The sequence below is a fragment of the Gigantopelta aegis genome, chromosome 14, assembly GCF_016097555.1.
Source record: "Gigantopelta aegis isolate Gae_Host chromosome 14, Gae_host_genome, whole genome shotgun sequence".
Classification (NCBI taxonomy): Eukaryota; Metazoa; Mollusca; class Gastropoda; order Neomphalida; family Peltospiridae; genus Gigantopelta; species Gigantopelta aegis.
This window is the reverse complement of record NC_054712.1, coordinates 21,475,706-21,501,949: the sequence shown is the minus strand read 5'-3', so window position 1 is coordinate 21,501,949 and position 26,244 is coordinate 21,475,706. Positions and strand designations below refer to the sequence as shown.

Here is a 26,244-nt window from a genome sequence, read left to right as displayed (position 1 = left end):
CCTAGTGGTATATGAGCACGTTAAAGTAGTTATCTATCTATCTATCTATCTATCTACAATACACATTGAACCGAATGACCACTCCGGGAATATTATGTTAAAATAATTTGCAAACGTTTGGCAAAAAATGGCTGACTGAACGTAGTCATTGGGTAAGGTCAGCCAGCCGTTTGTCCATCAACTCTTGCTGGCTTATTTGTACTCAACACATTAAATCGAATGACTATTTCGGGAACCAGCGAAAATAGTTTGCACACATCTGTAGGCTCGGTGAAAACTGTTTGTGTTATTCCATTGCTTAATGTAAGTATTCTTTTAAGGTATGATATCCGCCCGGTCCCTCTCCCCTTATTATTTTTAGTTAGGGTTAGGGGAGGAGGGTGACCAAGCGGATATTTTTCCGCAAGACATATTTTTGAGACGACGTGGTTTTAGAGGTGGAAAATTAATTAGATATGCAATATTATTTGGATGCAAATGTATGACTATATTGTAAGAATTGAAGGTGGTGTGTAAATATTGAGAAAATAAAAGTTATTGTATTTCGTACGGGTGTAAGGTTATCAATGGTTAAAATATGATACTTTTCTAAAAGACACTAGTGTTTCATATTTTGCGAGTTATAATTTTATTATATATTAATTTCCATCTCCCTCCAAATCTCCCCCCGAAAAAATGAAAAAATTATAGACTCTTAAAGAAAATTCTCTTCTTAACCGTTTTAGGAGTTTTAGACTATTCACTACTCAGTTGCCCCCCACCCCAAACAAAACATCCTAGCTACGGCCCTGATTTGGATGTTGTATTTACAACAGGTGGGTCATTTACTAAGATAATACTCTTATGGAACATACACAAAAACAAATGTACCAAATGCTAAAATATTTTAAACAATTTGCCTCGTATTTAGTCAATTAATACGTCCTGTTTTAAGTTACGGCTGGGAATTGGGGATTTATTCAGCAAACATAGGTGGATAGAGTGCATTTGTAATTATATAAACAGTTTCTACGATTGTGTATATGGTCAGTTAGGTAGCCTTTGATTGTATATAGACATTACATAATTATTTAATCTTGGTTGGAAATCACAAAAGAAAATATAACAGGAAAGTTACAAAAACATGTTACGATATGATGTTAAGTTATATTTTGTTCCCCCAAAACATGTCACGATATGATGCTAAGTGATATGAGTTTGTTCACCCAAAACATGTTACGATATGATGCTAAATGATATGAGTTACTGTTTGTTTCCCAAACACGTTATGATATGATGCTAAGTCAGTAAGTGATATGATTTTGTTCCCCGATACGAATAACTGCGCTATACACGTTTGTTAAATAATACTAGTTTTTCTATAGTCTAGTAAAATCAGGGTGATGGGATTGAAATGTCGGGGTGGGGTGGAGGTGGGGGGGGGGGGGGGGGGTATCATTATTACTGCAACAATTACAATATATGTTTTACAGGGTTGGCAAACACGAGTACACTAATCTTCAAGAGCATCGTCATACAAACATCTGTCAACTATTTTTAGTTATAAATCGTATTTAGACTATTTCTGTGGGAAAATGTAGAATTGCTTTAACGAGATTGGCACTGCTGATCAGATTATTAATATTAAATGGCAAGATCCCTTAGATGGATATATATATATATATATATATATATATATATATAGATAGATAGATAGATAGATAGATAGATAGATAGATAGATAGATAGATATAGATATACATAGATATACATAGATATACATAGATATAGATATAGATATAAATATATTTTATTGCAAATCATTAAAGAACAGTTCCACTGGAGAATCGTAAATGTTTTTTGGGGTTTTGGAGGTTGTTTTTGTTGTTGTTGTTGTTGTTTGTTGTTTAACGACACCACTGGAGCGCATTGATTTATTGATCATCGGCTATTGGATTGTAAATGTGTTACTTGTAATTTAATTGAAGATGAATTCAATTTTATACTTGTTTGTCCTATGAACATCCATGTATCTCATCAGACATTATATTCCGAAATATTATACAAATAAACCTAGCATCTTCAAATTTATAGAACTGTTAAAAATGAAAGACCAGTGAGACCGTTACCTTTTAGTGTTGTTTAAAAGCCTTTCAAAAAAGAAATGTAAATTTGTACCTATATATACCTATATATTTTATTTATCTATTATATACATATATAAACCGGACACCTAAAGGACTGATATTTAAAAATGAACAGTGGAAAACGTCCGGCTTTGAGGGAATTCCGGTTTACATAGGGTCCAGTGTAGAAGGGTTTCACTCTATATGCATCAGGCCAGTACACTAGCGAACTATATCAGTATTGTAAAGAAGTATGGGTCAGTGCTATTTTGTATGTTAATCAAAAGTGTATTTTAACATTATATTATGTATGTATGTATGTATGTATTAAATGCTCAGGGGTAATTTGGCCTAATGCCAAAATAAAGGTGGTATTCAGTATACTATTTACTTAAAGCATCACACACAAATTATACTTTAAAACAAGGGGTCTCCTAACTTTAAGAAGGTAATTTATTCCATAGCAAATTGTCTCTTTAAATTTTCCTTTAAGTTAACGAAAGAGAATGGTTGCAGTAATGTTGATAGCAGAAGAAACCTGTTTCCAGTTGCAAAACTGACAAATGTCATTCCAACTACTAATGTTTCAGTTTCACAGCCACAAAAGTTCTAATTAGTGTAAAATGTCGCAAAGGTAATTACCGAAAGTGTCACACAAACAAATGCTGTAGCTGATCAATCACAAATGTCATAAGTACTCATTAAAGTAGCATTAGCGATTAAGTGGTATTTTGATTGGATCTAGAAATAGAGATACCACCACGTCCAGTACTGGACCAATAGACAGGTTAGTGGTCAAATTAATCACCCGTTTGTTTGTCTATTTTCACTTCTCTTTGAAGTACTTTGAAATAGGGCAGGTTGTTTGATGCAAACGAAAGATGATGGCACCATTCCATATTTATAATAACATTATGGTTGGAATTATTATATTGTAATAGAATCGCTGTTAAACTAGTGTTGCACAACCGATCGATTATGGCTTCAATACCAGTCTGATTGAAATCAGATCCTCTGGTCTATAATGATTACTACTGGTCTACCAGTAGACGTGATGTCAGTGAGATTGGCTTCAATACGTACTGTCATAGCCCAACAAATACATCTCTGTTACTACTGGTAGACCAGAAGACCTGATGTCAATGAGATTGGCTGCAATACGTACTGGCATAGCCCAACAGTCACACCTCTGTTACTACTGGTAGACCAGTAGACCTGATGTCAATGAGATTGGCTTCAATACGTACTGTCATAGCCCAACAATCACACCTCTGTTACTACTGGTAGACCAGTAGTCCTGATGTCAATCAGATTGGCTTCAATATGTACTGTCGTAACAAAACAATCACACCTCTGGGTTTTTTGCACAACCTTTTATATTTGCCTATTTCCCCATGACATGTGTAATGACGCGGAAGTTAACAGAATCATGGACTGTGGGATCCTCCCCCAATGTGTGTGCCCCCTCTCCCACCCATCCCAATTTATAATAATGTATAGACCAGTATGATTACGTCTCTTTCGTTATCTAATTTCAGCTGATGAAATGGAGGGAGTACAAAACACGTTTCTTAAAAAGATCTACGACATACTTATTCAAGGCGACCACAATGACATAAAACTTGTTTTCCAAGATGGTTTCTTGACAGGAAGTAAAATATGTCTGACAGCACTTTCGTCCTTTTTTGAAGCAATGTTTTCGTCTGACATGTTGGAGAAGAACACTGGAGTGGTCACGTTGCCGACAGTGTCTAAACACACCTTTGACGATGTCCTTAAATTTCACTTTCTTGGTGAGGACATCATCAGCGACGTCAACTGTCTTCTGCTGTTTGATGTCGCTGAGATGTTACAGCTGGATGACCTGAAGTCTCGCTGTCTGGGTTATCTGAACAACAGTCGTACACTGACCACAGAAAACTGCATTTACATGTGGAGATCATTTAAGCAGTACGGCTTGGATGATCTTGTTACAAAAGCGTTAAACTACATAGTCAAGAACATAAAGAAACTTTCAGAGAAGGGATTGGTCATGGATCTGACAAAAGATGAATATCTCGAAGTGTTGTCTCAGGATGCTTTGTCACAGAAGGAAGAGGACGTTCTTCGTGATGTTCAAATGTGGTTGAAGAAAAACAATTCTTCAGTTGAAACTATGGTCGATCTATTCAAGCAAATCAGATTTGAGCACGTCAGTTTCGACTATTTGATTGATAACGTCGAGTGTACAAGCTTTGTTAAAGAGCATAAATCGTTACAGCAAGTGGTTCGGGAGGGAATCAGAAGTCACTATTACTACAATAAGGAGATGAACTCCTTTTTTGACAACAGGTTTTCAGGAAAAATAGTTGATGCTGTGTTCATCATTAACGACCATGAGCCTCTGACTGTCGCCTGTTTAACTGACAACAGTTGGTATGAATTAGAGTCATCGTTTTATTCAGCAGGTCAGTGCTTTTCAGCAGCTGTTTTGGGAAAATCAATTTACATTACTGGGGGCTCGTCATCTCCAAAATCAACAGCTGTATATAACGTACAGAGAAAGACGTGGAGTCGTGGTCCAGATCTCAAACATGATCACATTGGACACTGTATGGCTGTTCTAGACGAAACACTGTATGCGATTGGAGGACGGTACAGTAACACTATAGAACAGCTGCAGATGGGACAGTACGAGTGGCAGAAGGTCGGAGATCTTGGATGTTCACGACAATGTCCATGTGCTGAAGTTGTTGGAGAAAATATTCTGGTGATGGGTGCATTGTTGAATAGAAATATAACAAATATGGTGCAATGCTTCAACACAAAAACACACGCTGTCTGCACACTCAAACTCAACATAACTTTGATCAGTGGGGCACCGACCCGGTCATATTTGGACATGCCAAACCTGTATTTAGTACACGGCAACGGTGCTGTTGACGCCATTCACATCGCAGACTCGAACACACCAACGTTAACAGCTGGACGTGTTGCACAATATGCATTTTGGATTTGTTGTCCGAGATGGCAGCATCGTCGTTATTTCCCGAAACGGTCTGGAGAAGTTGAACATCAAAGATGGTTCCAAAGAATCCCTCAATTTCGATACTACACGGTCACTTGATAGCTTCTTTTGTACTGTACACATGCGGATACCACGTTTCTGTTTGCAGTAAAATGACACTAAACACGAACAAAAAAAACCCGTTATGTTCAGTTTGGTCTTCTAAAATTAGTTATACTTAATATCAGTAACTGTTGGTAATACTTAGAGTTGACAGGTGAACGTGTTGCTCTGTGACAGATAACACCAACAGCTGAACGTGTTGCTCTGTCTGACAGATAACACCAACAGATGAACGTGTTGCTCTGTCTGACAGATAACACCAACAGCTGAACGTGTTGCACTGTCTGATAAATACAGATATATTTTCGAGTTGTAACCAAAGATGGCAGTGTTATTGTTGCTTCCATAAATGTTCTACAGAGTCTGACCCACACAAATGGTTCCAAATGCATCTCACTATATAATACCGAATTCGATAGACGTGTTCGAGGTGCACCGAACTATTGATAGAGAAGTTAACACCACAAGTCCTGTGATTGGTTATAAATGTGAGTGTGTTGGTTGTAGAAAAAATTAGTTTCAACTGGGCTAAAAATGTATGCAATTTTATTTGATGTTTTTATTTGATGTAGTACCACCGTGTCAAGTAGCCTTGTGCTTGGAACATGTATGGAGTACCTGTAAAAAAAAAAGTACTCAAATTTGTGTGAAACTAGGGGTGTTGTAGAAACATTTGGTTATACCGAAAATGGGCCATGAAAGGTACCATTTCTGCAGTTAATACTTTGAGGTAGGGGTTGTAGTACTGCTATTTATGGGTCATAGTTTGGTTGATATATTGCATATAGTGTTTTTAAACACAAACGTTAACATCGTCGTCTGTGGGATTTTAATTGGTATAGTCCAACCTATAGCACATATTCAGTGCATAATAAAAAAACTTATGATTTTGTGATTTAATTAAATTAAAGTATACTATACTCGGCCATGCAAGTTCACAAGGACGTTGACCTTGACAATAATTACTGTGCATGGCTCTGAATGGAGTTTGAATAAAAATTAGCACTGAGGAAAAGTTGGTTTTGGCCTATAATTCATACTATAAAGATTTGAATATTTTTATTTACATGGTGTTTGACTTACTATATACAACTGCTCTTAAATATGGTAATATATCTAGGCAATCTAAACTTAGATTTTAATAGCAATTTATTTTTATATTAAAAATAGCATGTGCCAATATTGGGTTAATGTCTTTAATTTCCATAAACATAGTTAATGTTTCATGTATGTACTTCTGAAAGCTTAACTTTTTAAAGACCTTTAACATATCTTTAGGTCTCCAGATCTAATCTTTTAAAAAAAATAATCACTTAGTTTGCTCCCATGAAGTGCATTTTAAGTGTATACTAAATTTAGAACCAATTTTCCAGAATTGATTATCTACCTTGGTGTAAGTTGATAATTTATTTTATTGTTAAAGCTGTATTATCCAATGTTAATAGCTAAATAATATGCTGGACTACAGATTGTAGGAATACATCCAATATACATATTGTATTGATCTGGATTAGAAAATAACACAAATCCTATGATTGGTTATAAATGTGAGTGTGTTGGTTGTAAAAAAAAAATTAGTTTCATCTGGGCTAAAAATGTATGCAATTTTATTTGATGTAGTACCACCGTGTCAAGTAGCCTTGTGCTTGGAACATGTATGGAGTACCTGTGAAAAAAAGTACTCAAATTTTACTCAACGTTAACATGGTCGCCTATGGGATTTTAATTGGTATAGTCCAACCTACACAATGGCCTCCCAACCTAGTATCGTCCACGTGACATATCCCATGACTTGTCAGTTTTTCGGACACCATGTTTTCACGTGTCTCTGCAGATCGTGAATGTCTTGAAACACTAATCCGCAATTGTCACAAGCATGCATTTCGGGGAGCTCTTCTTCACACGTCTGCTCACTTTAAAGGTCCGAATAAGAATGAGATATCTTTTGACTGTTCTCCCCTTTTATAGAATGTGTCACCTTTTCTCCAGTGTCAGGGATTTCACTTCTTTTGTCCAGAGCATTGGGTCGTAATCGTTCTGCAGCAGGGGTCAAAGGCTTCAGATCAATAAAGAGGTGACCATATGTTTTTTTCACTGCATCTTCGTACTGATGCATACACATTTCAGTATGTCCTGGATACATCTGTCGGGCCAGCGTCATGACTTGTTGCTTGTCGATGGGGTTGTCGAACAGCACCAGGTAATGACAGTTTCTTCTCTGAGTAGGGTCTTTCCTGTGATACAAGTTCTGATTGATGGCAATCACCGAGAGATTTCTGTGGTGACTTCCTTCTGTGAACAGGTCAGTGATGCGAGAATCTTTACCAGTTGTTGACATCAGGTCATCCAACACGATGAGATTTCTGATTTTGGGATCCAAATAACGATCTTTTTCCAAGTCATCGGGTATCCCTTGGACAAATTCGACCCTTACAGTTGTCTTAATAATGTCATATAGAGGCTGCTAACATTTGTAGAGCCAGATGATGCGTTGAGCCGGTGGCAAGATTTTACCATCCTTTAGCAGTTTGTATACCAAAAATGTCTTTCCACATGATGTTGGCCTTGACACGATCATCATAAAAGGATGTAGTAACACTTGAGGAGGAGGAGGGAAATGAGGAGGAGGAATTTGAGGAGGAGGGAAATGAGGAGGAGGAGGATGGAAATGAGGAGGAGGGATTTGAGGACGAGGGAAATGAGGAGGAGGAGGGGGATTTGAGGAGGATGGAAATGAGGAGGAGTAGGAGAGTGGAAAGTCTGTATATGTCTCCTCATATTATCTCCTCTGGTAAACAATTTCCCACATTCAGGACAGGAGCTCTTCCCCATGGTGTTATCAGCTTGACAACCTATTCACAAATGAATAAATATTTATGATTCTTCTCCTATTTATAGGTTTTTTTACAAAGCATTTTGGGTCATTCTCCAGTGCCATAACTGTGAATGGTAACACCATCCTCAAGGAGATACCTCTTGTCATCGAAGGAGGAAAGTCCCAGTTTGTTGAGTTGGATGTTGTACAGTTGGTGGCCATAGCTCCTGATCTCTCATGCGAGACATGTGAATCTCCTTATCAAAGAGACACTGTTTAATAGTGTTGGTATTTAGTGTGACTTTTAATGACACTTTTCTTTATTCCTTTGTCTGTCTTATTCTCCATCATTTTGTTCTTCTCTTGGTAGACGAGAGAATAACTTTTTGACTTCAAACCAACAAATTCATGAATAGGACTGTCATGCATTTTGTCTTTTATTTTACCTACGACCTTTTTGTTTGTGGCACTGCAAAGTGGAGGTCAGAGGTGTCAAATAAGTGACTTTCTGCCATCATATCTTGGTAAATGTCTTTTTTTGGGATGTTGTAGCACAATGAATCGGTGTCACTGAAGAGGAGTTGGGCCTTTGATTCATATTTCACTTTGATGTAGTTATAATGGAAGTTGCACATCAATATTGTGGGCATGTCTAGAATGGTGAACCCTACGTAGGTTGGTCTGTTCAAATACAGCCTATGTTTTAACAGTTGGACAGCCACCAGGTCTTCATTAAAGATTCAGAAAGCATGGAAGTTGGGTTTGGCCATCAATTTGTATACTCTCTTCTTGATATTGACGAGTTTGACATCCAATAAAGTTGCATATGACGTCACAGTCGATTCCAGTATTGACACTTATAATTATTAATATCAGTGCTATGCTTTATGTAAATACCTGATGGAATATACTATTATGGGATGTAATAAAGCATTTACAATTGAGTTACGTCTTATAAGAAAATATTCTTGAATGAGTAAAGCTAGCTTATCTCATTCCTATCTCAAGACAGTGTTGATGCTTATAATCAATAACCATTATATTCATTTTGAAACTGAAGACAAATTCATAAAACCTACCTTTTTCATAAAAATTAATTGGCGTCCTTCTTATGAGAAAATAAATTTGCGTTGTTCCTCTTACGATTCAATTTTGTGGATTGAAAAGTGGGTCAGGTCAGGTCAGGTCATATGGCTTTACGTGCACATTCAGAGCAATCTGTTGGAGCGCACGCCTGTCTTGGGCAGGAAAGGTGGGGGGGGGGGGCCCGCAACCGTGGTCGATAGCAGGCGGAGGGGCAAAAGTGGGGTAAATTTTCGGATTATATACTCTCTGTACGGGTCTAACATAGCTAGTGGGTGTAGGAAAGTTTAAAGCTGCTTTTGCTTCCTGTAATATAATTGTAATTATTGTTTACATATGGTATACCTGTTTATATTCATATATTGAATATTGTTCTTTTAAATATATAAGTTAATACGAACAGAAAAGTTTTTGAAGCATAAAAAGACCCATCCCGCCCTTTTTTCAAATTCAAATGGACTGGTCCAGTTTCGGCTCTCATTCGCTCATCAGCCTCTGTAGAGGTAAGACTTGTTTATAGAAGATTTAAACAAAATGTTTTTCAAATTTATTTGGCAAAATAAGCCAGAAAAAATTAAACGAGAAATATTAACCCAGGATTATAAATACGGTCGTATAAAAATGCCAAATATATATCATGTTATAACTTCTTTGAAATTAACATGGATGAGAAGACTTTCTCTAAATGATACAAAGTGGGTTAATTTATTTAATTCTACAACAGGTTCTAACTACAAAAGATCTTATCATCCATGGAGATTATTTCATTACACTAAAATGTGAAAGAATTCTAAATACATTTTGGAAAGATGTACTAATTAGTTGGGTTTTAATGCAGCAAAAACTAAATAATGAAAATAATGAAGATGTACAAGGATTAAATATCTGGTATAATACCAAAATATTGAAACATAATAAACCATTTTTGTATGCCAGTTATTTAAAGAAAGGGATTGTTTTTATAAATGACTTATTAGATGAAAGTGGAAAGATTTTAGATTTTCAGTCTTTTAAATACAGATATAATCTAAAAACAATTTTTTTAAATTATTTATCATTAGTAAATGCTGTAAAAGCTTTCTTACGCTCATTAAACAACATTAATAACATGACATTTATTTCTGGCAAAAGACTTGTATTACCTTGTAAAATGAAAATGATGCTAAATAGAAACACTAAAAGTAAAGAGATATACACTGTTTTGAACAAAAAACACATTATACCAAAGTCACAAACAAAATATGCATCCAAAGGTTTAATGTTTGATTATCATATGTGGGAACAGTTTTATTCGTTACCTTTCAAATATATGAAAGATACAACCTTGTTATGGTTTCAGTATCGATTGCTTCACAGAATTTTAGCTACAAATTCTTTCTTACATATGTTCCACTATGTAGATTTGATAAAATGTAACTTTTGCAAAAATGCTCCTGAAACATTACAAGACTTGTTTTATGATTGTCATAAAGTTAAAATTATATGGGAAGCATTACAAGAATGGATATTTGAGCAACTGAAAATGACAATTTTGCTAAATAAACATATGGTTATGTTTGGCATGATAAATGGTGAAATAAACCAAGTATATGTAGTTAACTGGTTAATAATTAATGTAAAATGTCATATCTATTGTACGAAAATACTCGGCAATAATCTTAATATTAATATTATTACAAATACACTGCAACATAAATTTCATATTGACAGATATATTTACTTCAAAAACTGCGAGTATGACAAATTTAATGAACATTGGGGAAAGTGGCTTCACCTTTTTAATGATGATACATAAAATTATATCTTGTATATTTGTATGCCTATGTTTCTATCTATAAAATGGCATAGCTTGCTTGGAAATTAAAAAACATATCTTTGCTATATCTTTTTTTAAACATCATACTTTTACTTTCATACTTTATCTGTCTTTTCTCTGTTAGATACCAAATGTCATTATTATTATATTAAATACCCAATAACAATCAGTTTTAAAGTTGACCTGTGTATCAAACGAATCTCTGCTTGAATTCTTTTCCTTATCTTCCCTTACCCTTTCCTTCTCTTCTCTCTTTGTTTTTTATTTTATTCCCTTTTGACCCTCAGATTACAAGTTGGAAACTAATTGTATGAGGAAGCCTATATAGATTCATATTTGCAAACAGAAAATCTTAAACATCACATATAATATATATTTTTATAATTTTGTATGTCATAATATTTGTATATAACTTGTATGTGATACTGTAAGACAATGATTCAAGGCTCCCCAACCTTGACATTGCCTATGATCTGGAGGTAATAAAAAAAGAGTTGTTTTTAACATGTGTCCCTTCACTGGAGTACACAACAGTCAACTGTTGATCTAGTTTTCGCATACAGCTTGGAACGGTTACTTTATAAATGTTATAATGCTTTCAAAGTTATTAAAAGGTGACTGCGTTAGATTGGTTTGAAATATCCTCAAAGGGTTTATAGCCATAACATTTGTTTTAAAACCTATTCACACAGGGTTGTTGTAGAGCCATTTCACTACACAGAGTATATGTTTTTTCTAAACATAGCTTGAGGTCAGGTTATGAATGTCGGTCAGCCGATCCAGAGCTGTCGGCCTTGTTTTGATGTATTATCTACTGGATTCAACTATTTTAGCCTACCGGCTACGTTTCGAGTATCATTGTATCTATATGTATACTATGCTATTCGCCTGTAGAAAAACATATTTCAATATATAAATGATATGGCATGTAAACACGGCATTATAGAAACTTAAAGAAAAGGAGTTTTAGACTGTTAACTACTCAGTTGCCCCCCGAAACAAAACATCCTAGCTACGGCCCTGGTTACTGTTACAAATGTCCTAATCGACCACAAATGTCACACGATGGACCACAAATGTCACAAAGGTCTCAACCACAAATGTCACAACGCTGAACGCCACAAATGTCACAATGACAAATAACGCAACTCATAAACCGCAAATGTCATAATTTACATTGACGTTTTAAAAATGTTTTCTTGTTTTGTCCACCTTTATTTAACAGCCACGCATCAATAACGGACACTTCAAGCGCTACATTACGTATACCAATGCATATATATTAATCTGTATATAACGACCACCTGCTGATAAAGTTGACTTTAGTAAGTTCTTTGTTATATAGAGGTTTACAGAAGACCTAGTAAGTTAGAATAAAATATTAAAGCAATAATATATGTTTCAATCAATCAAATACTAAATGTATACCTAAATTTAAATTTAATAAAGCTAACTGGGCTGGCTTTACAAGCGACTGTAGCAAAATTAAGTTAGAAAATAGCCTAAACATTGACGACGCCACTAATAAACTTACTAATAAAATACTAGAAATAGCTGAAAAGAATATTCCTAAAACTAAACCCTTCAATAAAAATAGACCAGTTAACTGGTGGACGGACGAAATTAAATCCAAATGCGGCTTTAGGAACAGGATGCGTAAACTTTATAAAAAAAACCCCAGGGAAACAAGACTATCACACTAAATATAAAATAGCCAAAAACGAAGTAGGCAAGCTTATCATCAATGCTAAACAAGCCAGCTGGCATACATTTTGTGGTGAAATTAACAATAGAACATCTATTAGAGAAATGTGGAAAAAAATTAAGGCTATTCAAGGACAACGCGCTAATTCCACAGTCCTTCAAAAACATAAAATAGCAACTACTAATAAACAAAAGGCCGACCTTCTGAGTAAAACTTTCAGTAAAAACAGTAGCAACGAAAATTTTCCTAAACAATTTTTTTAGAAACTTAAGAAAGATAACTCTCTACCAACTAATGATACTAAAACAGCAAATCACCCAACTACTGATAATTTAGAATTTAATAAACCGATAACAATGTTAGAATTAAAAACAGCTCTTAAAGCTAAAAAAAAGAAAAAAGGTACTGCCACCGGGCCTGATCAAATAGTTACACATTACTTAAGCACATGCCGGACGTAGCCCTAAAGGTAGTGTTATCGCTCTTTAACCGAATCTGCAGGGAGGGTCAAATGCCCACTGCGTGGACACATGCAGAATGCTTTAGTCTCCCTAAAGCGGGAAAAGACCATTCCCTCCCAGGGAGTTATAGACCGATAACACTCACGTCCCACATGTGCAAAACCTTAGAAACTATTATCAATAAACGACTCAACAATTACCTACTCGAAAATAACCTAATAACTAATGTACAGAGCGGATTTAGAACTAAACATTCAACAATAGATCAAATAGTTAGATTACAAAATAGTATTAATGATGCATTTCAAAAATCTCATAAGGTTTTAACAATATTCATAGATATTGAAAAAGCTTTTGATATGGTATGGCGTCAAGGTCTACTAAATAAACTACAGAGTAACGGTATTAAAGATAATATGTTTAATTTTATTAAAAATTTCATCCATAATAGATCAATCTCAGTTAGAGTGAACGGTCACTATTCACATAGAACCGAAATAATTAATGGCATACCTCAAGGTTCGGTCCTCTCACCAACCTTATTCAACATTTTTATTAATGACATAACTAAAGCACTTAATGCTAAAGGAAAAACAAAAACGATCACGCCATTAAACACAACACTATTTGCCGATGATTGCGCCATCTGGCGCACAGGCAACACAACTACTAATTTATTTCACCTAATGCAAGCTGATATGAATAGACTTAACAACTGGGCCCTGGACTGGGGCATTAAACTATCAGAAACTAAAACTGTCTATATGCTTTTTAATAAAGTCAATAAATCAGATAATCATCAACTTAAATCAGGTGATAAAATAATTCCAAGAGTCAAAATTTTAAAATTTCTAGGTGTAACTTTTGACTCAAACTAACCTTTAGTGACCATATCAATGACATAGTCAGGAACTCAAAAAATACTCTAAACTTGTTAAGAGCCATCTCAGGTACCAGTTGGGGAGCGCAAACAGAGGCAATGCTTATGGTTTACAAAGCATGCATACTCTCCAGAATAGATTATGGAGCCCAAGCCTACAGTTGCGCCGCCCCCAAACTGTTACATAAATTAGATGTTATTCAAAACCAAGCTCTTAGAATCATAGCTAAAGTTCCATCAAATACCAGCGGACAGAGCTTAGAAGTTGAGTTTAACATTATGCCACTGAAATATCATCGCAATCTTCAACATCTTAATTATCATCTAAAAATCCACTCTCTTAAACTAGATCACCCAGTTCAGGAACTCACTCCTATCATAGCTAAACCAGGACTAGTATTCAAAACCAATCAAAATCTTAATGATTCTTTCGCCACTAAAGCTAGTAAAATAGAATAGAAGTACGTATAGATAACACGCCAGTGGCACTATACCATATCAATCAGCCAGTCGAGTGCCACACACCATATCTAATTAAACAAGCTACGGATTCAACTCCATTTCTACCATTTAAGAAAATCTGGTTCGAAGCCGCAGCCAACGAAAATTACCCCGAGCACATCCATATCTACACGGATGGCTAAAAAAATCCAGATATCGGTAGGGTTGGCTTCGCAGTAGTTGAAGAAAAAATATCTAAACACTCTAAATTAGTTAAATACGACAGGCTGTCAGATAACCTATCAGTCTATACAGCAGAACTGACAGCCATCTACGAAGCCCTAATCTGGATTAAAACTAAGCAATACTCTAAAAACGTTATTTTTTCAGATAGTCTTAGCTCTGTCCAATCACTTCAAACTAATAAATCTACCAGGCCAGATATCCTCGCAGCCATCCACAATAAACTTCATGAACTAAACCAGCTTAATTTAACAGTAGTATTCGAATGGGTCCCAGCTCACGTAGGTATAATTGGCAATGAAATAGCTGACTATGGAGCCAAAACTGCATTTTCAATCACTAGTAAAATTACAGCACTACCTTTAGGAATATCAGAACTAATGTCAAAAGCAAGAAAACACTACATTAATCAATGGCAGGCCAACTGGGACTTAACAACCAATACATGGCACTATAACATCAAACCACTAGTCAACTCTATCCGACCGAAGCACACTCACTGGGCTCCTGATAGACATAAATTTAAAAATTAAAACTAGAAACCGACCACAAACCACCCGCCTGTACGTCTCCTGGAAGGAAGAGCGACCTTGTACACTCGACCGACATGCACTCCAATCCAGGGGACCAACGGAGGGAAAGTGGCGATCTATAACTAAGATATGATTTAATAACCGTTACATATGGCATAAATTTAACAATATAAATTAACAATTACTAAAAACCTCCCGCCTGTACATCCCTTGGATGGAAGAGCGATCTTAAGCACTCGACCAAACAAGCACTCCAACCTTGGGATCAACGACGGGATGGTAGCGAGTGATTTAATAACCGTTGGATATGACAATGCTTGAATCGTTACACCTGTGACTCCCTTGGTGGAACATCGATCTTACGCACTCGAACAGACCACGTGTTCCAACCCGGGGAGACAACGGTGAAATGACTAAAGCGGGCTTATACCTAAAAAAAAATAGCTGGAACAATCCGCCATATGGACGGACCACCAAATGGAATAGAGACCCTAAGCATCGCGACCTAATAGACATTCCACGCCGGGGGGACGACAGTGGGGGTACCAGCCAGACCTAACCACGATAACCATGTTATTTTACTGTAAATATATATTCATGTTCTGAAGCTCGTGATTGGCAATTGGTATATATCACTTCCATTAGCGAAACAGTAGCTTTTTTTTTTTTTCTTTTTTTTTCTTCTTCTTTCTTTCTTTCTTTCTCACTAAGATAGGATCGAAGTCGCAGTAACCCAATTGGCTAATTAACCAGCCAATCAACATCGTTAGATAATCAACCAAGATAGGACACCACTAATTATCGCCCATTTTTTACAGCACTCTCATTGGTCCAATCCAGCCAATCACGGATCAAGAACTCCACTACATCTAACTGTAAATAAACTGCACTAATTTGTCTTTGCACCTGCACCATGTTTTTTATTACTGATGCATTCCATCCTAGCTAACTAAGGTAAGTCAACTAGGTTTCCAGAAGCAAAGACATGCAGGAAAACCGATACCCAACTATCCAGATAGCCTGAAGACAAACCAAGTAAGCCTACTAAAATCCTATATTTAGTGGGCGGGAATCAAAATTCTTCAAACTAAGTACCTAGATTGGTGCATATATGTATACAATTGCTACTTGCCACCGTTAGTTTCGTTTCATTGCATTGGTAATAAAGTTAAATATGCCAAGCACTAGGCTTTTTAAACCAATACCTACACTATAAGGGTTTAACCCTTCAAATTAGATAGCTAGGATAGTTTAACTCCCCCTCCGTCATTGTATTCAATGCTATACAAGGACGGAGGGGGATGGATGGTCATGAATGACCGTAGAACTCACTTAAGACAATAGGTACAACCTTAACACAAAACTAGGATTCACACACAGACTATACGCTCACTGCATCAGTACACAGGGTGCAATGACTAATGATAGCAATGCACCCGCCACCATTTAATGGCCCAGCACGTACTCTATCTAATAAGGAACCGGACAAAAGAATACCGGTTCCGAGTACACAATTGCAATGCACCCGGGGGAAGCTGAACAAAAGAATATCGGCCTCCCCCACCCACACCCCCAATACTTGCTGCTGGTAATAACTTGGTACTTGGAGATGCCACGACCAGAAGCGGTCAGGCCCTTTATAAGGGCCCTATGGGCAACTTAGGGAGACACCACAGCATCGTAGAGGTCTAAAATTAACGAGCTACTCTCGATTCACTAATATCAAAACCTATATTAGCTCGGCCGTTTACCTTTCGACCGACCGTTCAAAATTTTCTCTTTGGCATTTAACTGCTCCATTCAAATTCCATAGCACCACCACCACCCACACCCGCCTGCTACCGATTTGATCGGGCTGCTGGTGCTCCCTTGCACCTGCCAGTGCAGGCGGTCCCTCCTATCCCTTCCCCCCACCTTTCCTGCCATGGACGGAGGAGCCGGCCAAGGCCGGCTCTTGTGCCCACGACAGGCGTGCGCTACAACAGCTTGTTCTGAATGTACAAGTAAAACCCTATGACCTGACCTGACCTAACCTGAACTGACCTGACCTGGCTAGGTATATACAGGTCACGCTGTAGTAAATACACGATATCGGCCGAAAACGAGGTCACTGTTATTAGTTGCATGTTTACACTTTTATATTCCTATGTTGTATGATAGTATCAAGTTGTGTCTGAAGTTGTAATACAAACAGTCGTGTGCGAAATGGGGTCTATTGTGATCTGCTGGAATGTGTACATGGGTCTAACTAGGTCACGCTGTGTTGTGCGCTTAACTGACCGGGAGTGTCTCACTCTCAGTCTGTCTATTATATTAATATGGTGTTAAAATAATTATTTAAAAATCAAGTCATGCCTAACTAACTATACGTCTTTTTATATACACTCATTTAAAGGTGGTATAACTTAAACAAGTCATCCGAATTGACCAAGTGTGCTGTTAGTCGTGGCAAGGTACAGCCAAACAAATAAATAATCAAAATATTATATTCATAACTAGCTGCAATATGTTTGTACAAGAAACATAAACGTAATATATAACTTAAGACAATGAGGTTCTTCGGTCGAATTATTGAATCCGCCCGGTAGACCAAGTCTCTGATTGGATTTTGTCCCGCTCTAACCAGTACCCCACGACTGGTATGCCAAAGGCTGTGGTATGTAGTGTCCTGTTTATGGGGGAAGTGCATATAAAAAAAAATCCCCTGCTATTAATGGAAAACTGTGGCAGGTTTTCTCTGACTATGTGTCACAATGTACCAAATGTTTAACATCCAATAGCCGATGATTAATACATCAACGTGCTCTAGTAGTTAAACAAAACAAACTTTTTATTACTATTAATTGCTTGATTATCATACTGTTTGGCTTGAGTAAACACACGGTATCACCGAACAGCGATGCAAGTCGCAACAATAACCTACCACATGAAGATGTGATGTATACAGTAACCAGGCTTATGCACATACGTGATGTATTTTATGTTGCCAGTCATGGCAAGTTACAGCCAAACAAATAAATACTCAAAATATTATATTCATTTACACATTCATAACTTGCTGCTAGTGTTTTCCCTAGCTTGTTTTAGCATAGTGCAGCATCATGCCTCAATCGTCTACCACCATCTTGCCTTATTCAGCACCATGCTGCCCTGAGATTAAACAAGCCTTTTTCATTAATTAATTCTAAAATTGCCGTTATAAAACACCCAAAAAGGTATTATTAATTAATAAAATATGCCTTTTATATCTTTTGCCATTCATTTATTAAAGCAAGCACATAAATTACATTAATGTTTATTTCAATTAATTTTTGTGTATTTTAAATGAAAAACAACTGCCCCGAAAAAGATGAAAATGCCATGCCTTGCCAAATTTCTAGGGAAATCACTAGCTGCTGTATGTTTTTGTACTAGAAACGTAAACATAATATATAACTTAAGACAACAATGTGTATAGGATATATTTATTATTTCCCATCAATCATGAATTAAACACAGGTCAGTGAACCATCCTGTATTCACCCTTACAAGAAGCAGTCCTTAGCCTAGTCGTTCACTGTTTTAGTAAATGATGCATGGATCCAGGAGGCGTCAGCAGACCGTTCACACATCATACTACATGCGTACGATTTTTGAGGTGGTAACATACTGGATTCCTGTATTCTGATTAATGATGTGTTTTCTTCTTTGTTCAGCGACATCACGTTCTACTACACCTTGGGCGGACGACGTCACTTTTATGCGTGCGCGTGTGTGTGTGTGTGTGTGTGTGTGTGTGTGTGTGTGTGTGTGTGTGTGTGTGTGTGTGTGTGTGTGTGAAAAATTATATATATATATGATAATATATATATATATATATATATATATATATATATATATATATATATATATATATATGTGTGTGTGTGTGTGTGTGTGTGTGTAACAAAAACATTCAGGGCTTATGTGCATGAGGTGTGACAGGCTACAGGATCGATCAAGTGCGTCTTGGCTCTGACAACAGATATGATTGGCATGGCTGTGATTGGAGTTTTGTTTCATTTTGTTTTCAGATTTCGACAAGTGTGTCTTGGCTCCCGACAACAGATATGATTCGCGTGGCTGTAGTTGGAGCTGGGGCTAGTGGGTTGTGTGCTCTACGTCACCTCTGTGCCAAACCAGCCACCTTTGTTCCCGTCTGTTTTGAACAGAGTGGTCGTGTTGGAGGAACATGGGTTTACACAGACGAGACCGATACTGACCACTATGGGATGCCGATATTTTTCAGCATGTATCAAGAGTTGCTGTGAGTCTAACCCATGTTTAAATTACATGAATTGTAATGTTTATAACCCCATTAACTGCCTCAAACTTGAAATTTCATAAGATTCTTAAGTATGTACCTGGAGTTGGTGTGAGTCTAACAGAAAATATTTGATGGAATATTTGAGATACATTTTTTTTAATGTACACACAAGGAACAGTATTTCAAAATCTTAGGAATCCAGCAGACGTTAGTTCAGATGATTTTACCTAGGGGCAATCCATTGGTCAGTTACATGAATTGTAATTTATATAACCCATTCAACTGCCTCAAACTTGAAATTACTTACGTTTCTTTTGCATTTACCATGAGTTTGTGTACTTGTAAATCTAGCAGAAAATATTTGATGGAATATTTGATATCATTTTTAACAATTTACACACAGTATTTCAAAGTCTTAGGTATCTAGAAGTTAGTTCATATTATGTTATTTAGGGGTAACCCATTGGCCAGTTACATGAACTGTAATTTTTATAACCCCATCAACTGCCTCAAACTTGAAATTTCTTAAGATTTACTCAAGTAGTTTACCAGGTTCAGATGGTGTGAGTCTAACAGAAAACCCCATCATTTGATGGAATATTTACCAGATATAATTTTTTATTTGATATAATTTTTTAAAATTTACATATAGGGAATAGTATTTCAGAACCTTAGGTATCCAGAAGTTAGTTCATATGATTTTACCTAGGGCAATCCATTGACCAGTTACATGAACTGTAATTTTTATTAGTCCAATCAACTGCCTCAAACTTGAAATTGCTTACGGTTCTTATGTATTTACCTGTTGGTGTATTTGTAAATCTAACACCAAATATTTGATGGATTATTTGGTATAAATTTTTTGTTATGTATAGTATTTCAAAATCTTAGGTAACTGTAAGTCACTTCATACGATTTGATTTAGGCGTTATTAAACTAAAGACAACACTTGCTATGCACCCCAATAATTAAAATTCAACCTCTGTAGTAACCATTTCATAGAGGAACAAATGAAAGGTTCACGTGAATAATATATGTCCAAACAGATAGTCAGTATTATAATGGTCTTGTATGTCAAGATCACAATAACACACTAAATTATAAAACTATAATTATGGTAGGCCATTAAAAGTAGTTGGCAAATTACTTTTTTCTTAGGCATAAATATTCCATGATTGCCAAGTTGTAAACTTTAAAATTAAAAAAAAATATCACCTTACTAAAAATGTGATTCCTGTAGACCCATCAAATATATAATAGTATTTTAGATGCTTCCTGGTATACCACTTAAGTATAATTATTATGTATCTCATATTCCATACGTGAACCTAATGTTCAGTTTGTTTTCTATTGTACAGAACCAATCTTCCAAAAGAATCCATGGCCTTTCCAGGTTTTCCATTTGACAAGAAGCTGCCATCTTTTATCAAGAGCCAAGATGTCTTGGAGTATTTGGAAGACTATGCTGATCACTATGATGTCATTAAAAAATTAAGGTTCTCTGGGGGTTTTCTTAGTAGATTGGTATAGAAGATATTTTCAGGGTACAATGCTGCATAGATATTCAATAGGACGAGATATAGCCCAGTTGTAAAGCGCTCACTTGATGCATGGTGGGTGTGGGATCGATCCCCATCGGTGAGCCCATTGGGCTATTTCTCGTTCCAGCCAGTGACCCACGACTGGTATATCAAAGTCCATGGTATGTGCTATCCTGTCTGTGTGAAAGTGCATATAAAAGATCCCTTGCTGCATTAGGAAAATGCAGTGGGTTTTCTCTGATGACTATTACTCAATTACCAAATGTTTGACATCCAATAGCCGATGATTGATTAATCAATGTGCTTTAGTAGTGTCGTTAAAACAAAACAATCTTTTTTTTAAAGATATTTAATAGCTAAGCATTTAGCATCTGCAGAATCTTGTGATATAATATATGTCATATGCATATAAATCTTCTAGTACCAGTTACCATTCTGCTATGTTAGTCTTTTGTTTCCTTCTTGGGAAAACACTTTATACAAATTATACATGTATTTCAAATTGTCATGTGTTTAAAAAAAAAAAAAAATAATAAATAATAATAATAATAAAAAATAAATGTTAACTTAGAAACACTATTTTAATAAGGTTGCTATCGTAACTGAAATGGCAACATAATATGCAGATATTAACAAATAAACCAAAGATGGTATAAATTTGTACAAATGCAATTTCATTTATTGCTATTAATGTATGAACTGTTTATCGTGACTGGGGATGTATTAACTTGTTTCATTATTTCCAGTTTTACCAGTATGTGCAGAAAGTACGGCCCATTGATCAAGAGAAGGTCAGGGTCAAATGGGAGGTCACATATAATGATGTCCGAGATACGTCACAGGTCTCTACAGAAATATTTGATGGTGTTATTGTTTGCAATGGGTGAGAATGCTGTATATTTACGAGAGTTACATTTATTGTATAACATTTAGTGAACTATTTTAAAATATCAGTAAAATAAAAATGTTATCAGTCACTCAGTGACGATAAAACATTTTAGACTGAAAATTTCACTATTTCACTCTAAAATGTGTTATCGTCACTGTAGAAAGTGTTATTTTCACTGTAAGAAAGCCGGAACAATTTTGCTGCTGGCATTTTAAAAATATAGGTAAATTTCCAAAAGTTATGTAAGAAATAGAACATTTTATGTATTTTGTCAAATATAATTTATATGTGATCTCGTAAAGTTTGTAATCATATCATACTCAAGCGCGACTCGTGGGATATGATTGCAAACTTCACTCGATGAGATATAAATCATATTTGACAAAAAACATGAAATATCCTCTATGTACTATAGTGTTGCCAAAAAATTGGGTTAATGATATACGTATAGCGAAACCTCTCTAAACTGGACACCCAAAGGACAAAGTAGAAAGTTTGGTTTTAGGGGTGTCTGGTTTACATAGGTTATGTGATATACTTTTATTTATGACGGGATCATGGAAAACTTCGGCTTCGAGAGAATTCCTCTTTACAGTCTGACATCCATTAATAGCCAGTGATTTATTAATTAATGTGCTCTAGTGATGTCATTAAACAACAAAAAATTCTTCCTGTTTACAGAGTGCCCGGTTTTGAGGGATTTCACTGGATTATAAAACAGAAATTCTACTAATCCAAACTAGAAATCCACGACACAGGATCAATGACTATTCATTTTAGTCCTTCATTATTCATTTGTTATAAATACTTCATTTATCTTACCACATTGATATTAAATTATGTAAATTAGGTTTCAGTGATTTCTTTTAAACTAGTTGTCTCCCCATGATAAATAATACTAGCTAAATTTCATTTAATTGCGATAGAGGTATTCTGCGTTACGCTGTTTAAACTTTGTTTGTAATTTCCATATCCATCATACGGTAGAGAATGGACCAGGGTGATTGACTATTTCTTGTTATTATTGCTCCAGGGGGTAGATAACCACAACAGTACTTTGTATCATAGATGGTACATGACATCAGTGCCAGCTTAGAATTTGTTCAAATGTTTGGAATATATGAATATTCATTACTCAATCAAATTAAAATGTAAGATCAGATTACAAAGATGTCTCTAAATGTCAGTATCGTGTGTGTCCTCCACGTTCGGCTATGCAAAGCGTACATCGTCTTCTCATGGAGGTGACAAGGTTTTGGAAGAATGTCTGTGGAATTCTATTCCATTCTCGCACCAAAGCGTCCTCTAATTGTTACACAGTCTGTAACTGCTGCCCTGTGGACAATCGCCTCCCAATTTTGTCCCACACGTGTGCAATGGGTGCCACACCAGGTGACATTGCAGGCCATTGCATGACGTTGTTGTGACTACGTTGCAAAAACTGCATGCATACACGTGCAGTTTGCCGATGAGCACTGTCTTGTTGCAAAGTCTGTAATTCTGGATGGGCACGAAAAAGGGGGATAACTATCGGCCGCAGAACGTGATCTCTGTAACTCACAGCAGTAACGCGTTCTCTCCAAATGTACAGGGGAGTCCGGTGATGGTAGCTGAAACCTCTCCAAACAATTACGCTGCCCCCTACCCGTCTGTTGGATTCCAAAACATAGCAATCTGCAAAACATTCCGCGCGTCGTCAAAAAACGTGTTGACGACCGTCAGTGTGATAGAGATGGAACTTGCTTTCATCTGTGAAAAGGACTTGCCTCCACTGCAATCTACTCCATTCGCTGCTGATAGTACCTTTGAGTCAAAATTGGTCCAACGTTAGATCGTCTTGCACGTAGTCCGGCGGATCATAATCGGCGTCGTACCGTGATGGGAGCTGTTGGTCCTCGTCTACCAGCGACTTCTGCAGCTGTACGTGTTGATGTTCGGAAACGGTCGCGTAAATGAAGCAGCCGTATATGACGGTCTTGGGCTGGTGTTGTAAACCGCTGTGCACCTGGTCTCGGTCGATCCCGGGAAACTCCAGTCTGTCTATACCTTACATCTAATCGTGTAATTGTCGTATGGTGACAATTAAATCGTCTGACTATCTCTCAGGCAGAAATTCTTGCTGCTAAAAGACCTAGGCTATTGCTTGGTTGTGTTGATTTTCAGAAAGTCTAGGCATTGTGGATTTGTTATGGTGAAAGTTAGTTAAAGTAACGGCATAGATTCTTGATTGTGTTATTATGTAAAGGAGAATGTTGCTCGAGAATCTCTGATTGCCACATGAACTCGATTTTCCAGTGAAAAATACGCGTTTTGCTATTTTGACATCTTGCACTATTATCACGTGGATTTGCATTAAAAACAATTCCGAAACAAACAAAGGTGACGATTATGAATTACTGAACTGCATTTCCAGTTTAATAATTTGCTTAAAACAACATATATCCGCACAAAAATAGGTGGTGCGTTTTCACAGTCTTTGAGTTATATTTAGTCCAAATGATGTCCATAATGATAAACTATAAGAATGTGTGTTTTTATTAATTAATTTTATTTATTAAGGGCAGATAATTCACAGTCACAATTACAGAGAGCCATCTCCATTCAAAAATCAAAGAGTTGTCTGTCTTGGAGCATCATCGTCCGGTGTTGACATAGCTATTCTAAGCAAAGTAGCCAACAAGGTACAGTGCCACAATTCCAGTCTCGCAGCAAATAGTTTTACTTTGTTGTTATCCAATCCATCATAGTAGGAGTGGTTCAGTAGATTGGCTTCATATAATACCTTCTTTTTAAATACGTAAAAACTTGTATTCGTTATATTATTTTGTAGAAGGGTTGGATGAGATCTACCTTGGCCTTTTGAAAAATGATAAAATTTTTTGAATTGTCTTTACTAATTTCAACCAACAAATTAACATTGCAAGTTTGTTTGTTTGTTTGTTGTTTGTTTGTTTGGGTTGTTTTGTTGTTGGGGGGGGGGGGGGGTTGGGGGGTTTGTTGTTGTTGTTGGGGTTTTTTGGGGGGTTTTTTTCTGTTTAGTTTTTGTTGTTCTTTTGCTTGTTTTTTTGGTTGTTTTTGTTTTTTTTTTTTTGTTGTTTTTTTTTGTTTTTTTTTTTGGGGTTTTTTTTGGGGGGGGGGGGGGGGTAATTAAAACTAAAGCAATTAAGTTGACAAAAGAAGTGTTTTATTATTTAAAATCAAATTGAGAAAAGTAACTTGTGTATTAATAACCGGCTCGGTGGTGTTATGGGTAAGACATTGGACATACGGCTGGTAGGTACAGGGTTCGCAGCCCGGTACCAGCTCCCACCCAGAGCGAGTTTTAACGACTCAGTGGGTAGGTGTAAGACCATTACACCCTCTCCTTTCTCACTAACCACTAACAACTAACCTACTGTCCTGGACAGACAGCCCAAATAGCTGAGGTGTGTGCCCATAACCTTAATTGGATATAAGCACGAAAATAAGTTGAAATGAAATGAAAGGTGTATTAATGTTTTATATGAAATCAAAGGTTAACAAGGGAAAGAACACTTGATATTTTGGTATAAAATCAAAATGAAATTGAACAAGGGAAGTATCCCTTTTTTTTCTTTTTCTCTAGGTGTATCAAAGTCACAACCAAGATACCCTCATGTCACAGTTTCCAGACAATGTTGAACTTAAGGCAGGAATCAAGTGTCTGAAGGAAAATTAGGTCGTGTTCCAAGGAGGTGCAGAAGAAGAAGAAGAAATTGACAGCCTCATTCTGTGTACAGGCTACAGATTTGTCTTCCCATTCCTCTCTGAAGACTGCAAACTGGACGAGAGAGTTACGCCATTATACAAACACATGATTCACACACAGTTCCCCTCTTTATCCTTTATAGGGGTCTGCAAACTGGTTTGCCCCTTCCCCTTCTTCCACATGCAGGTTCAGCTAGCATTGGCGGTGCTTGACGGGTCAGTGGAATTACCATCTAAAGAAGACATGGATAAGGATATTGAGGCTGATTTCAGAAAGAGGCTACAGCAGGGGTTATCATGGAGACACGCTCACCACATGAAAGAGAAGCAGTGGGGTTACATTGATGAGCTGGCAGCCATTGTTAAGTGTGATCCTATTCCAAAAAGTGTGAGCGATCTCTATAACCATGTGTTCTTGGTCAGATCGTCAAATTTCTTGAATTACAAAAAGAAAAATTATGTACTAACTGGTCCAGAAACATTTGAAGAAGTCCAATGAATTCCATATTTGTCCTTCATTTGATCTTATGGTGTGCAAGAGCTCAATAAAATGCAATATACCTCAACTATTTGTATTTATACTGAAACATAGTAAACAGATTACAATATCTA

General features: G+C 36.5%; 1 protein-coding gene across 2 annotated transcripts; it reads left to right on the top strand.

Moving 5' to 3' along the window:
* On the top strand, nucleotides 1-26,244 carry LOC121388200 (dimethylaniline monooxygenase [N-oxide-forming] 4-like). Of its 2 annotated transcripts, XM_041519469.1 has the most exons (6): nucleotides 1-303; nucleotides 19,244-19,476; nucleotides 20,835-20,972; nucleotides 21,764-21,900; nucleotides 24,466-24,587; nucleotides 25,511-26,244. In XM_041519469.1, the coding sequence occupies exons 1-6, from the start codon at nucleotides 220-222 to the stop codon at nucleotides 25,601-25,603; spliced, it is 807 nt and encodes a 268-aa protein (XP_041375403.1). In that variant the 5' UTR covers nucleotides 1-219; the 3' UTR covers nucleotides 25,604-26,244. The 2 variants fall into 2 exon arrangements, with proteins under 2 accessions (XP_041375403.1, XP_041375402.1); XM_041519468.1 differs by lacking the exons at nucleotides 19,244-19,476; nucleotides 20,835-20,972; nucleotides 21,764-21,900; nucleotides 24,466-24,587; nucleotides 25,511-26,244 and adding an exon at nucleotides 3,644-5,758 and having other exon boundaries at nucleotides 14-303.

What these genes read in the sequence shown, in the direction of transcription:
- LOC121388200 (XM_041519468.1), top strand. Translation starts at nt 3,652, where the DNA reads ATGGAGGGAGTACAAAACACGTTTCTTAAAAAGATCTACGACATACTT.